The 15,763-nt window shown below is 42.1% G+C and overlaps 1 protein-coding gene across 1 annotated transcript in view; it reads right to left on the reverse strand.

Moving 5' to 3' along the window:
• Window positions 1-9,878, reverse strand: part of ldb1b (LIM-domain binding 1b) — a 31,236-nt gene extending 21,358 nt beyond the window's left edge. Inside the window, exon 1 of the mRNA XM_077605781.1 lies at window positions 9,441-9,878. Within this exon, the coding sequence (XP_077461907.1) occupies window positions 9,441-9,468 (28 nt within the window). The 5' untranslated portion in view covers window positions 9,469-9,878. The remainder of the gene's footprint in view (window positions 1-9,440) is intronic.
• Between the last annotated feature and the right edge of the window lie 5,885 nt (window positions 9,879-15,763).

A 15,763-nucleotide genomic window follows, 5' to 3' on the forward strand; every position in this document is an offset into this window, starting at 1 on the left:
CGAAATACACATCCACACACGCGTCACGCTGTTGAATCGTCCCTATTCTGGCTAGCCTCAGACATGAATCCAAGTACTACAACTGTGTCACACGAATACGTATACGTATAACTTAAAGAGTAAATGGTTTCGAATAAAGATTCTGCAGCTGTATTTGTGTTTTGTTTGTCAAACTTCTTCTGTGCCCTGCAAAAGAAAAAACGTGTGGATGAAGTTCATGTTTCTTGCACAGGTACCAAAATTGCAAGGTTATGTCTGTTCTCCTAAAATTAAGTAAATTCCAAAATTCAAATTCAAGCAGATTTAATACAAACCTGAAATATATAGAATATATATAATATATGTATGTAAACATATATATATATATATATTTCAGCAGCAACACGCTTATTTATTTATATATTTATTCATGTATTTATTTATTAACTTACTTACTTACCTATCTATTTATGTCTAAAATGCCTTTCCTATTTCTGCATCCTCACCCTCTTGCTACTGTGACAACGAAATTTCCCGAATACGGGATGAATAAAGTTATCCAATCCAATCCAATATTATATTTGGTTATATTTCATTCATTCGTCTGCCACACCGCTTATCATAACAAGGGTCGCGGGGGGTGCTGGAGCCTGTCCTCGCCAACCACAGGCAGCAGGCGGGAAACACCCTGAATTGGTTGCCAGCCACTCACAGGGCACAACGAAACAGACAATAACTCAAACGTACGATCACACTGCCATAAACATTAATTGCAGTGAAGGCATCAAAGAAACAACGTGGCTGCTTGCATTTTCCACATCCCAGCAAAAGTTAGATTGATAAACAAACCTATTTGACATGAAATAGAGAGCAGCAATCCCTCTGTGAAATGTTGTATTCACACAAACATTTTGCATGATCCTTATACTATTGTTTATGGAGCAATTCCCTCGGTGTGTGAATATGTCTGCCTGATTTATGTCTCCTGAAGACTGTTCTTCCAAGGACACAGTGCCATTCGAACAGTCTACTGGCCATGGCTGTCATAAAAAAAAAATCCTTTGCCCTGTGCTCAAGTCAGGTGGGATTGAGTCTTTATCTTCAGCAACAAGTGGCCATGCAAATGTGTGAAGCAAATAATCATTCATTCATTCATTTTCTGAACCGCTTTGTCCTCATTAGGGTCGCAGGGGGTGCTGGAGCCAAGCCCAGCTGTCTCCGGGCCTAAATCCGTGGCCAGCCTATCGCAGGGCACGATGAGACAGACAACCATGCACACACTCATACCTAGGGGCAATTTAGAGTGTTCAACCAGCCTACCATGCATGTTTTTGGAATGTGAGAGGAAACCGGAGTACCCAGAGGAAACCCACGCAAGTCCAGGGAGAACATGCAAACTACACCCAGTTGGACCGACCTGTTTTTGAACTCAGGACCCCAGAGCTGTGAGGCGACGCGCTAACCACTCGCGCCACTAGGCCGCCAAGCAAATCATCATTCATTCATTCATTTTCTGAACCGCTTTTTTCCTCATTAGGGTCGCGGGGGGTGCTGAAGCCTATCCCAGCTGACTTCGGGCCAGAGGCGGGGGACACCCTGAATTGTTGGCCAGCCAATTGCAGGGCTCGAGGAGACAGACAACCATGCACACACTCATGCCTAGGGGAAATTTAGAGTGTCCAATCAGCCTACTATGCATGTTTTCGGAATGTGGGAGGAAACCGGAGTACCCGGAGGAAACCCATGCAGGCCCAGGGAGAACATGCAAACTCCACACAGATAGACCAACCTGGATTTGAACTCAGGACCCCAGAGCTGTGAGGCCGTCGTGCTAACAACTCGCGGCGCCAGCCCGCCTGATGCAAATGACATATTATTTTAAAATGCTCGCGAAATTTTAAGTCAGTGCCGTCATTTTTCCTGCGTTAAGCCTTTGAAGTATAGTTAGCGAATAACCAATTTTCAACATTTTTGATCAGTGATTAAAGATGTCACTGCGTAAACTACCGAACGAGTGGCAAGTCAAACTGACCTCTCTTTTTAATCCAATTTAACCAAAGAACAAACAATGGGGTTGGCAGACAAGAATGAACCAGAGTTCATATAAGTCACAGCAAAAAACAGTCTGGCAAGAATGTTCCTTTGTCATGTGCTGCTGAATCAGCTGTGCGAGAGGCCACAAGGAAAAGGTCATCTTACCTCCGTCAGTTTCTACCTCTGACATGGCCATTTTGTCACCCCAAAAGCCACGCTGACTGCGATACACTGGTCAAACGCTTACATTCCTTGTCACGTGTTCATTCTTCTTCCCTTGTGAGATATCTCCACTGTCCAGACTGTCAGCTCAGAGGCATTGGTGGGTGAGGAGGGGGCACTTCCACACACCAGTCAACAGGAAACTGAACGTCTGCCTCAGTTCTGATAACGACCATTTGCCCTCCCCTAACACCAGACTCTAACGCACTCATCTCAAAGTCCCCTGATGGAAACAAAATGACCATCCGGAGTTTATTTTAATGTGCTTTAGAATTACATATTTTTTTCCATTCTCTTTTCTAAGTCAGGGGTAGGGAACCTATGGCTCGGGAGCCTTATGTGGCTCTTTTGGTGGGTGCATAGGGCTCCCAGCTAACCTGTCAGTTAATATATGGAGTTCTGAACGCACCAATAGGAGCATCAAGTCGGCACATCTGGCGCCGCTTTAATCATATTTTTTTAATTAGACGACTCTTTATGTGTACAGTGATTAGCAACGGCGTAACAATGTTATCAAAATAATTCAGAGACTTTTTCTACTTTAAAAGGGGTAAAATTAGTTTTAAAAAGGTGCCCAATTTTCATCTATTTTAAATTCTGAGTATGGCTCTCAAGGAATAATATTAGAAAATATGAATTGTTTACGGCTCTCTCTGTCAAAAAGTTTCCCGACCCTAGCTATAAGTTGTAGTACTGCTAAAAAGGGGGGTAAAAATAAATTCTTCTTGACCGATTAATATTTTTTTCTTAAGCACAATTGAATAGAAATGGTTAAAAATAAAGAGGATCAATTAATAGCATTTGGATATGCATTCATTCATTTTCTGAACTGCTTTATTTTCACTAGGGTCGCGGGGGGTGCTGGAGCCTATCCCAGCTGACATCTGGCCAGAGGCAGGGGACACCCTGAATCGATGGACAGCCAATCGCAGGGCACAAGGAGACAAACAACCCTTCACACTCATACTCATACCTAGGGGCAATTTAGTACCCAGAGAAAACCCAAGCAGGCCCGGGGAGAACATGCAAACTCCACACAGGTGGACCGACCTGGATTTGAACCCAGGACCCCAGAGCTGTGGCCTCCTTTGAATATGCAGTTTTAATAAAAATACAGAAAAAACTAGATTTCATTCAAAGGTCAGAGATGTTTGTGCAACAAAATCGCCAAATTGCTCAAAATTACTTTAAATGTTTTGTTGTTTGAGATTTAGGTGAAATGTTACTGATTGTTTGTGAAATGTGTACAGAATATTGTATTAAATCGACATACGGGCCTTTGTATAAAATCATAATATTGGTAAATATTTTATTGTTGTCCAAAGAATCAATATTGTAAATTCTTAGAGATATTGTACCGTCTCAAATATAGCTGAGGTGCTGTTAATAGTAATCAGTTAGTTAATTAGTTTGTTTATAATTTTTATTACTAACACACATTACATAAAATATGTAAATAAGTTTAAAAATGGGAGGACGGCTTGTAAAACATAGGTATTCCAAACTCTTTCCCATGAATCAATTATCCAGCTTCCCACTGTAATCTACAAAGTGATTTACTTCATTGCTGCTTTTGTATCACCAACATTTACCTTAAGAGTAATAAATGACAAATCATTTCCTCAGTATATTAAGATAAATGGCTGTTTACTTACAACGTTTATAGGCCCAGATATTTGTTCATGTTGCTTGCATGCATTACCTTTTTTCCAACTAAATTGAATTGAATAGTTCAATCAATAAGATAAGAGGATTCATAATCAGAATTTTTGGAATGATCATCTATATTGTTTTGTTTTGAATACTTCAACTTAATGTATTACCTCAGAGAAGGTTGTGAGATTTCAGAAGGCAGAAGAAAGCTGTAGTTCTGTCCTTTTGCAGCAGCGACCCGGTGTGGCCAAATATATAAAAGCGTTTCATCCTGTTTTGGAGCCTTCTACTGGCACTTTCTTGAACCCACTACTAAAGATTTCCAGTCAGCACTAATATCCCACCACCACAAGGTAAATTCCCTGTCTCACACGTCATTACCTACCAATAGACTCACTAATTACACCACCGCTAATGAATTAACACAATATAATGATAGCAAGTATAAGATATTTAACAAAGCGTTTCAAAGGACAAATGATTGTGTAAATGATTGCTTTTGTGGTTGCAGAGGTGAAGAACTCTAAATTCAGAACTGTGATCATATTATGATTAAACATACACGAGTATTCATAAATTAGATATATTAGGCCTCCATAATCTGCATTACTTTACATTCTCAAAATTGTATATACAGTGGTTATAAATGCATTATTTATACTGTATTGACTTGAGGTCATCATGTTGTGATGGGCGGGTGTAAAATATCACGTCTGTATTTTAATTTCAGCAAAAGACAAAAGTCGATGTGGCATACTTAATGATCAGCATTGTTATCCATCATTGTCATCATTCTCCAATCATGTTAGCAGGTGGCTTAGCCTTTGTGTGTGTGTGTGTGTGTGTGTGTGGAGAAGGAGGGGGTGTATTTCAAAGACGAGTCAGCTGACAGCTGTGTGAGGGGATGTGACAGTGGCCTGATGCTGCGTTCTCTGTTCTCTGGGAGCCATTTTGTCTGTCTCTGATCTCGAGTCAGGTCTGCCCCCCTCCTTCAAGCACCCCCAGCAGCCAATCACGTCAGCGCTCAGCCTTGCAGAAAACAGAAACAGTCTGATTTCTCCCTGTCTCAAGCTTTCTCCCTCCCCACTCCTCATTCACTCCTGCAGCCTTCATCTCCCATTTGCTCCTCATCCCTCTTCTTTCCCCTCTATCACCCTTTTCTTTATCTCAGCCCTCCCTCTAACTCTTCTTTTGGCAAATCACATCTTTCGACTCCCTCTGTCTTTTTCCTTCATAATCCCCCCCCCCCCCCCCCCCCCCCCCCCCCCTCCCTCCTTTTCAGACTCCGGTTGTGCAACCCGTTTCCAAACAGCTAAGCCTTTGTGCCTTTTTGTCTCTTGCCATTTCGGGCAGGCTGCAGTCTTTACTCATTTTCCTCCAATCAGGGACACCATGTGACTCCCTGCATGAGAGGGCAAACCCACCCCTTCTCACTGTCTCTCTCCCTCCTTCTCGTCTCTGCTCATCTTGCCAACAGGCCAGGCAACATACGCTAGCAATCAGGGGCATCAAAAAGGAAAGAGGATGGAGTCTTTCTACGTGGGATAGGTGAAGTGGGGCATAAAGTTGAGATAGAAATATGTGTGAGATAACGCCATCAAAGGTTAGGCTAGTGGTGAGTGAGGGTTAAGTTTAACCTACTAAGACCCAGACTCTTGCAAGGCATACATTTTTATTTTATCTTTGATATTTAAGCTAATTGGGACCTGATGAGTGTAAAAACAAATAATTATCTTTTTACCTGATGTAGTTTTTGACGTGTACGCCAGGCCATTGTAGTACAAAATGTAACATTGTAGTCTTGGACAACCAAAAATTTGATGTCCACACACGTGGACGCCAGGTCATAGGAGGTTAATGTCATTTTCGGAACATTCACGAGTTGAGAAACAGTAAAGTGTCCTCTCTTTCTTTTATTCCAGTTTGGATGACATCCCCACGCATTCTGCCCCAATGTTTATGTCATCCACATGCTGTGTGTACATCCACGTGCACAAACATTGAGCCCACACAAGAAGGAGGGGAGGACCCTTTGCTGTTGAACATGGCACTGGAATGTAAACAAGCCACTAGGGGAGACGGTGGGTGGGGGGGTTACATTTTTGGCTGACTTCAATTCTATAATTTCTGTCATAAGTTAACACCGCATTCAGTCAATTGAAGTTCACTCACCAAATGGAAGTATCTTCCATAAATTAGGCATGTAACTGCATTTTCTTGATTGACTACCAGTAAAGTCACAAAACAATCAACTCCTCCAATGGCCCTGGTAAATGTCAGTCTATCTTTTGATCTTCCGTTTCAGCAATCCTGTCCACTGATTTTTCCGTGGGCGGTCGTTTGGTTGCCGGTCGTTTGGTCGCCGGTCTTTTGGTCGCCGGTCTTTTGGTCGCCGTCTTTTGGTCGCCGGTCTTTTGGTTGCCAGTCTTTTTGTCGCCGGTCCTTTGGTCGCCCGGACCCAAACAACGGGCGACCAAAAGACCGGCGACCAAAAGACCGGCGACCAAAAGACCGGCGACAAAACACGGTAAAACAACACGGTCTACGCATCAATAAAAGCCAACAATGGCCCTGAGCAGTTTCACTGAGCGGACGTGTGAGTGTATAAGAGTTTGTATGTACATGAGTTGTCCCCTTAGGAAGGGACGTCAGTCAGGGTCTTAACAAGTTCTCCAACAAAACACAATAAAAGTATGGGAAATTTGGAGCTTTTCTTTAGCCTAATAATTAATAGGGCATTAAGTATGACTAAATAGTAATTCGCAGTTTGTATTTAGGGAATTTGAGCAACGATTTAAATGGTAATTATCAATAACCTTCCGGGCGACCAAAAGACCGGCGACCAAACGACTGAGTACCGATTTTTCAAACCTCAACCATCAATGTTATAGAATTGAAAACATTCTCAATAATCAGATGATCTGTCAATCCCAACATCATTGTGAACAATAGACGTGATCAAGTCCAATTACATTTTTTTCCATGACCACAGCGTTAGTTTAATAAGTATGTGTAGCTAAATAGTTTCCACATGAATGCAAATGAAACACATCAAACAAACGAAACGGGAACAATGCAGAAAACGATATGAGCGCAAAATGGGAGGCTCGTCACTGGGCAGTCTTACGACCTTTTGGAAATTTCCATGACCATGATGATTAAGTATGCAATCTGACCGCAAGATAGCTAAGGACCCATTCAAAACAAGCGCTCCAGCTTGGGCTGTGCAAGCTTGTTTAACGGCTGAAGTGGCAGCACTATTTGCCTTGCGGAGCACAGGGCCCAGAGATTGAAAACACACGTGCAGGTTTAATCACACGGAAGCTTAATCACACAGCCAGACTCCTCATTTGTACATCCATCTCCAACACTGCGTTATTCTTTGTTCATCTATTGCTACTGTGACGCATTGTCTCTGAACTTGGCTGCCCTTTCTAAAGTGGCTGTGTGAGAACAACCTTAAACCACAAGATACGATACTACTTCGTGTTTCCACCCTTTTCATGATTAAAGTCTGCGGTTGGCCACATGTCTCAGTCATCATGCAAGTTGAGCACTGTAGTCGCTATGGTCAGAGGGGGGAGAAGAGTACCATGCCCGAGAGATAATACAGCTGCCAAAACACTCAAAACACATTGACTTTGACTCCCCCTGCAGCTGAATATTGCATAACAGTACGAGTACTATGCAGTAATATATTTTCAACTATGGGATTATATTTCATGTCTACACGTGCTTGGAGAAGTGGGACATAAATCGCGCTAACACTTAATAATATATTGCCTTTGAGGGGGACACCAGCGAAGGATTTTTTTTCAAGACCTTGATTCTTTTTTTTCCTTCCTAGCATCTGAGATTAGAGTCAATAAAAATAAGTGAAGCTATATGTTTGCTGTCAGACTTGCCCAATTCAAGTACAACCCTCATCCTTCAAAGACAGTGGACAAATCCAACACTTTGCAATATGGTTCTTTAGTATAAGGGATAATTGTTCCAAAAAGTTGCTGTCTGTTATTAGACTCCTAAAAACATGGCATCAATTCATATAATTCAAAAATAAAACATTCATATGAGTATAATGCAATCATCTGAAACTTTTTAAATAATATTTTATGGTCTATAAATTACTCTTGGCTGGACCTGTGATATATATAATATAAGACGAGCCCGATTGTAAGACGAGGCCCTCTTTTTCAAGACTCATGTTTGAAAAGACGTGTTGTGAATGGGTATAATGTCTAGACCCCGATTTTAAGACGACCGACACTTTTTTTTAGTCTTATTTCAATGCAAAAACATCGTCTTATATTCGGATACATGCGGTACTCAAGTGCCACTTGTATTTTTTTTCCTCCACACTAACAACCTCTTTTGTAAAAGTTGGCAAAACTGTCTAGAAATTATCTGAATGGATTTGGTAGTGATTAGGAGTGAAATAAGCAAATTATTTTATATATAGTCATCTAAATGACTGTTAATCTATGATATTAAGAGACAGGCGACTATTTATCTTATGACCATTTAGCTTGTTGTTCTCCATTGTATTGTTGTTACAATGTTTTAATGTTGGTTATTGGTAATGCATGAACTAAAATTCCCCCAAAAGGCAGAATAAATTTTACCTGTACATTGTGAGATTTTTGTTTTGATTGGTACGTCAATTTATAGCCGGAAAAATATACTCACAACAAAAAACGACATAATTAAAATGTACGTTGAAGCCAGATTTAACAACACTTGAATATGAATATTTGAGTGCTGCAGTGTTTATAGCCAGTCAGGTCTCCATGCTCTGACCTGTTTAATAACCCCAGGAAGCCAGTCAGGTGTCCATGCTCTGACCTGTTTAATAACCCCAGGAAAGAAGGAATTCTGGGTACCCTGGATTGTTGAGCCATTTTACAATTTAACGAGATTGACAACTTGAGTTCATCATGAATAAAAAGGTTGTTCCTATTGAAGCGATGCTGAATTTGTGAGCATCTGGATCACCTTCACCATCCAACTGTCACTTGGCATGAGCACATGCAGTCGTGCAATCATTGACCTTTGACCTTTGACACCCTAGCTCTTTTCTCACCTTTGTAGTCCGGTTTTACATGAGTTTATTTGTGCCATATGAGAAATAATCTGCTACAACAACAGGTACAATCACAATCAGGCAAAATTTGCGATACCGTAGAAACAACTTCTTGACAGTGTGCGTGCGCCACAAATATCTGGTCCTAATCAATTGCCTATAGCCATGCCAACATACTGCAAAAAGTTACATTAAAAGTGAAAAAGAAACAGATGAGTGTTGACCCGTCTATTCTTTCCATGCTCTCAGGCCAACACAGAAGGCAACATCCCATGAGCCTTTGCAAAGTGAGACCAGGGCCCCAGGGCGCCCGTGCAGCTCCCTGGTTCTCCGTGCCTCTGTCACGCCACCGCAGCGGGAGCCGCGTTCACTAACTCCAAATCCGTCAACAAAAAGAGGAAAAGTCCGCGTCTGGCAACGGCGGCCGTCGCTGCCGTCGTCAACGGCGAGCATGGCCGCGGCGGCTACTTACCGGGACACGCGCAGCCGCCCACCGACATCTTCTCACATGTCTGGTGGGAATCCGATGAGAATGATGGTGTTGCCTCTGTTGTCCCTGCTCTCTTCCTCTCGTCTTTCCTGTCTCTCACCAGTCACTGCTGCTGCTCACATGAGCGTCTGTTTTCCCCACAGTTCTCACACACACACACACATACACACGTGCACGCACGCACGCACACCCCCGCGGACAGAAACACGGGGAGCAGAGAGAGATGGAAAGAGAGGACGGGAGAGAGTGACAAAAAGCAACAGAGAAACAGACGAGAAGAAGGAGAGGTTAAAGAGATCGCTTGCACACACACACACACTCACACTCACACACACACACACACACACACTCAACCACACGCACTCACACACGTACAGACGTACACAAAGGCTCAGATTCTCCCTGTAGTAAGAGAGCACTGTGGATGTGTGTGTGTGTGGGAGTGTGAATGTTATATAGAGTGAGCAGAATTCAGTCCTGCCTCTGGTCTGCCCTCATCAGCCCTGCAAATTACAGCTCAGGTGGGAGGAGAGAGGGAGAAAAAGGGAGGGAATGAGGCCGAGTGCCAGAGCGTGCATGTGTGTATATGCTGTGTGTAGTATACACTGTGCACATTTGTGTGTGTCAAAGTGACCTGAAAGATTTGAGAGAAGGCAAGCATGTGTTGTGAGTCCTCTCCCCCCCCTTTTAAATATGTAAAGAGAGTGTGTGCTGCACGTTGACACACGCTGATAGGAAACCAAAAAGGGGGACGGAGGTGGGGGGCATGTTCACATGATCTTGAGGGAATCTAGCGACAGTCTCAGTGTGCACGCGTGCCTGTGTTTTGTGTGTGTACTGCAGCCCATCTGAGTGGCTTGTTACAATCTAGCAAAGTCTGCTACACGGCGGGAAGGGTAGGGGGAGGCGAAAATGGGGAGGAGCAGGGAGGTGGGGGCAATTGACGTACCTCAGCTCTCTGCTTTCTCCCTCTCTGTCATCTCCCTTTCCCGCTCTGTTAGTCTTTCTGTCTGCAGTATGTCACACAGTGCAGCCCTCTCACTTCACTCATCTTTTTTTCTTCCTTACGCTGCCATTTATCTCCATCACTCAGGGCCTTTTTCCCCCCCTATTCGCTCTTTTTCTATAGTCTGTCTCCTTATCGCTACTGTATTTGTCCTGTTCAAGGTGTGCAGAATTGCAAGGGTGCATCAGAAGTTTAAGTGATGAGCCATTAGTAAGCAAATCCTATTCCTTAAATTTGGAAAAATTAAAAGAATCATTTGAATCAATAAAGAAAAGTTATGATGAGTTGGTATATATGATTGATGAGGAGGAAAAAAAAACTTTCTCCTGGTTCAAACTTTTTATATTGAATGATGAAGACAATAATAAATAAACAGGTTTGATAAATAAACAAATCCAAGTTTCTAAATAATATCTAACAAAATAACAGTATTGAACATACCTTTTTTATGCAGTGCAATTCTCAACAAAATAAACTCATAAACTCACTCCATCTTTAAATGTCTACCTATTTCATAATCTCAACCCAATTTGAGCAGTTTTAATTTTATATTGGAGTGTTTTAGATTTTACCGATGATGCAACTTGTGAGTGCATCCTCCAGACCTCAGAAAAAGGAGGTCACATATCTCGACAATGTTTTCAGCATTGTTTGCTTTCAAAGTGGTATTAGTAGAGTCCTGTAGAAACAGGTTTTAGTTTTACACTTTAAAAAAACAAAGCTGTCCAACTCCAGCTTTTCTTGTATTCTCTTTTTCAAGACATTTGCTCTTTGTCTCCCTTACTCTCGTCTTCACCCTCGTCTCATTAGACAGTATCTCATTTTGAGGAGGGGAGTGTTAAGCCAATCAGAGATGGTAAGAAAGAGCAAGGGAAGGCGGGAGACAAATAGAGGAGAGCGGCAAAGAGGTTGCAGCAGGAGGGAGAGGGCAGAGATGGAGTGAGCAAGAGATGGAGGAAATGCAAGAGTGAGGGAGGGAGAATAAATAGCTCTAGCACACTCGTCCCCCATTACCCCGGGAGGGCACTGTCGCCATGGCAATGTGGCAGAAGAAGGATAGCACAAGCATGATCAGCTTTTCAAAGACCACATACGCACACGTATGCCAGTAAGGATTGTCATCGGTCTCCATGAACTGTTTGTTTAGACACTTTTGACAAGTATGTATGATCTCACGTGCAAGTACGTGACAGAGAGCAGCTGCTCTACCAACATAATAGGAACATTACTTACATAAACACTCATCAAGCCTCATGCTACAATTGGCCGTTGAACCTGTAATAAAGACAGATAACCGTCTTTTCATGCCAGAGAAAGTGTAGAAGACGGAGTAAGCACAAAGCCAGAGGGAGGAAGAAATCACTATAGAGAATACACAAAGGAGAACAGAAAAGAGGAGCGCTGCAGTTGCCAAACATTTACTTCCTAAATGTTAGTTTTATTTAGACAAATGTTCAGGTTATATATATATATATATATATATATATATATATATATATATATATATATATATATATTTTATATATATATATATATTTTGTATTTATATATATATATATATATATATATATATATATATATATATTTTATATATATATTTTTTTTATCTATATATATATATATATATATATATATATATATATATATATATACATATTAGTGGCCAGCCTATTGCAGGGCACAAGGAGACAAACAACCAAACAAACTGGAATACCGGGAGAAAATCCACGCAGGCCCAGGGAGAACATGCAAACTCAACACAGGTGGACCGACCTGGATTTGACCCCAGATCTCCCAATGTGAGGCTGACGCGCTAACCACTCAGCTGCCCATATATGTATATGTATACAAATATATATATCATCTCATTTTCTGAACCGCTTTATTTATTAGGGTCGCGGGGGGTCCTGGAGCCAATCTCAGCTGTCTCCGGGCCAGAGGCGGGGGACACCGTGAATCAGTGGCCAGCCAATTGCAGGGCACAAGGAGACGGACAACCATGCACACTCACACCCATACCTATGGGCAATTTAGAGTGTCCAATCAGCCTACCATGCATGTTTTTTTGGAATCTGGAAGGAAACCGGAGTACCTGGAGGAAACCCATGCAGTCCCGAGGAGACCCTGCAAACTCCACACAGATGGACATGACCTGGATTTGAACCCAGGACCCCAGAGCTGTGAAGCCGACGCGCTAACGTGTCAACTTTTTTTCTCCATCATTAATTTGACTTCTTTTCCAAGTTATAATACTATTATGGCGAGTGTTTGGGATTATTCACATTCTCTACTTTGTCTAGGCACCTGTTACAGCTTGTTTTTGGTTGCATCAAACCAGTGGCGGTCCGTGCATTTCCCAGTGACCCCTTCCACAAAAACTATTTTATGGCTATAAAACCTCTACTGCAGCTACGGCTGCGACACATAAAAAGTAATCAATAATAACCTCATACAATTGAAATATTATTTAGCAATATAGCCATATTTTACTCACCAAAAATCCTTTTTAACTGTACACAATATCCATCCTCCTTTCTTTCTTCCTTCTTTTCTATCGCCATCGAAGCTATTGATGAAATTCGAGCCTGTCCTGTCGTATTTCTGACAAACGTTTTTATTCGATTTAGTGATGAAAATGTTCGTTCCCGGTTGTGAGAGGCTTGCTTGCTTTGGAGTTGTCCGACCTTTCTTAATAATGTCCGGCTTTTTTTTCTTGAAAATCCGTCTTGAAAATGGCTTTAAATCAACACAACAATATATTTGCTCACTGTAGATACACTTTGGTAGCTCTGGCTAGTCCACTCTATTACTAGCCAATCATAGTTGGTGAAAGCGATGACGTATCCCTATGCCTGCGAGAAGGCATTGTGGTGTTGCCAACTCGAAATCTGATTGGTTAAAGCAACACTTTTATCAACGCTTGTTTCATGCAGCAGAGCCTGCAGAACTGATTGTGAAGGCCTCAAGGCAGATTTCTGACCCTGGCAACAAATAATGGCTGAAATGTGATTGGTTAGATGCTTAAATATGAAAACACATCTGGAAGCAGTGCAACCAGGGGGAAAGCAATGAAAGGAAGCTGATAGACAATTTGGAATTATTTAATAAGTATTCATGGACAAAATGTAATTAACATCAGTCTGTGATTCAGATATTTTTTTAGGCCAGCAGAGAAGGCCGTGCAGGCCCTGACGGTCCACCACTGCAGAAACGGAGAGGGTTTGCTTCTTCTGTTGCTTAGTATAGACAGGACCCCATCTGTCTTTTCATCATTATTTCTTGTTCTTTCTTTCTTAACCAAAACACTGATCTCCTCTGTTGTTCTCATGCCTTTACTTGTTATCAACAGATGTTCTCTGTACCGTGCGGGAGGCCATTCCTCTTCTCTGCTGTGAATGCAAAGAAGAGTCCAATGAGGACATCAAAGCAAGCCAAACTCCTGCATAAAGTAATGGTTGTATGTCCTGCACTCCCTGTAGACAAGGTGTCAAATTTAAGATCAGAGTGCCTCTACAGGTCACTGAAGTGCTTGCACAGATATTTCATGAAGTCATGTGGGGATGGGGGTTGGCTGAAGAGGAAGAAAAACATACAGAGGGAGTGTAACACAGACGGCAACATGACTCCCAAGACCTCACAGGTTCTTCAAACAAGCTCAGTGGGAGTCCTTAGAGGTCAAGAGTCAGGAGTTAAGAAACATGATGGGATTAAAACAGGTTTGTACTCATTTTGCATGTCCCAAAAGCACAGGTGCTTTGAAAAAAAGTGTCAATTTGACATTGAGTGTGTATTCCAGTGCTATAGACAAACACGCGTCGCAGTGGGATTAAGACGGAAGGGTATAAGTGACTGTGCTGATGTGGTTGTTTGGCGTTGAATGCTGGAGTAAGGTGACCCAGTTATACTGATTACCCCCTCAACACGTCTCCACATACTCATACTGCACCCGCAGGAGACTGACAGTGGCTTTGGCCCCATTTCAAACAGCGTGGCGAATGTGTGGACTGGTGAAAAAAATAAAGCAAAGGGATTTAGTCATTTACATAAAGGACAAAACAGGAAAAAACATTCATTTATTCATTTTCTGAACCACTACCTAATAGCAGGCCACAAGAAGACGGACAACCTAACCCCAACCCTGACGCTCAAATTCATACCTACAAATCGACCCCAGAACTGTGAAAACACGCTAACCATCCAGGCCGGCCCACCTGTGTGGAGTTTGCATGCTCTCCCCGGGCCGGCGTGGGTTTTCTCTGAGTACTCCGGTTTCCTCCCACATTCCAAAAACATGCATGATAGCCTGACTGGACACTCGAAATTGCACCGAGATATGGTTGTCCGTCTCTTTGTGCCCTGTGATTGGCTCGCCACCGATTCAGGGTGTCGCCCCCCTCTGGCCCAAAGTCAGCTGGGGTCGGCTCCAGCACCCCCTGCAACCCTTGTGAGGATAAAGCGGTTCCGAAAAGGAATGAATGAAAAAGAGAAGATAGCCGCTCCTTGGTCACGTCTACATTTCCCATCTCTTTCCCCCGATTGGCAAAAAATAAAATAAAAGTACAAATTTTCATTGATATTTTAGCACGTTTAATTGGACTGTGGGAATTGGTCCGTAGACAGCAATTCTAAACAAACGCCAATCAAATCCTCCATGGTAAAGTAACCAAAAAACTCCTTTAAGAAACCCATCAGAAGACTAAATGCAGAAGCTTGCACACAAGCTATATTCAAGTGGTTCATGACTATTTTTCATTTCCTTATAATCTTGCACAGCCATTGACTCTGTACAGCAGCATGACATTCAGATGAAAGGTCATTCTCTCTCTGGTATGCAAGTGATAACAGGCTTGCATTCTCATCTATGAAAATTGAGAACATAATACAAGACAACAGCACTAGAACAAAGAGAAAATGAATCAAACATTCGCAATCTGATGGGAATTTCACATGGACAGGCCGGTTCGGGAATCAACTCTTTAGTAAGCTTGCAACTTTTGAGAGCTAATAGAAAGCAGTGCTATTTACAGCATTGCCATCTAGTGAGTAAAGGATGAAGCACCTCATAGTAGATTAGATTCAATTAGATTAGAACTTTATTTCATCTCGTATTCGGAAATTCCTTAGTTGCAGTAGCAAGACAGACACACAAGACATTGTAGACCTAGGTAAAAAAAATGGGTTATACTAGTAAGCATTAATACCGTGCAGTATTTACAAAGTGTGATATCTCTTTAAAAATACATGCATTACTCGTCATTGATAATTGTTTCATGCTGTCATACATTAAATTTTTTTTGTA

The sequence above is a fragment of the Stigmatopora argus genome, chromosome 7 (assembly GCF_051989625.1).
Source record: "Stigmatopora argus isolate UIUO_Sarg chromosome 7, RoL_Sarg_1.0, whole genome shotgun sequence".
NCBI classification, from domain to species: Eukaryota; Metazoa; Chordata; class Actinopteri; order Syngnathiformes; family Syngnathidae; genus Stigmatopora; species Stigmatopora argus.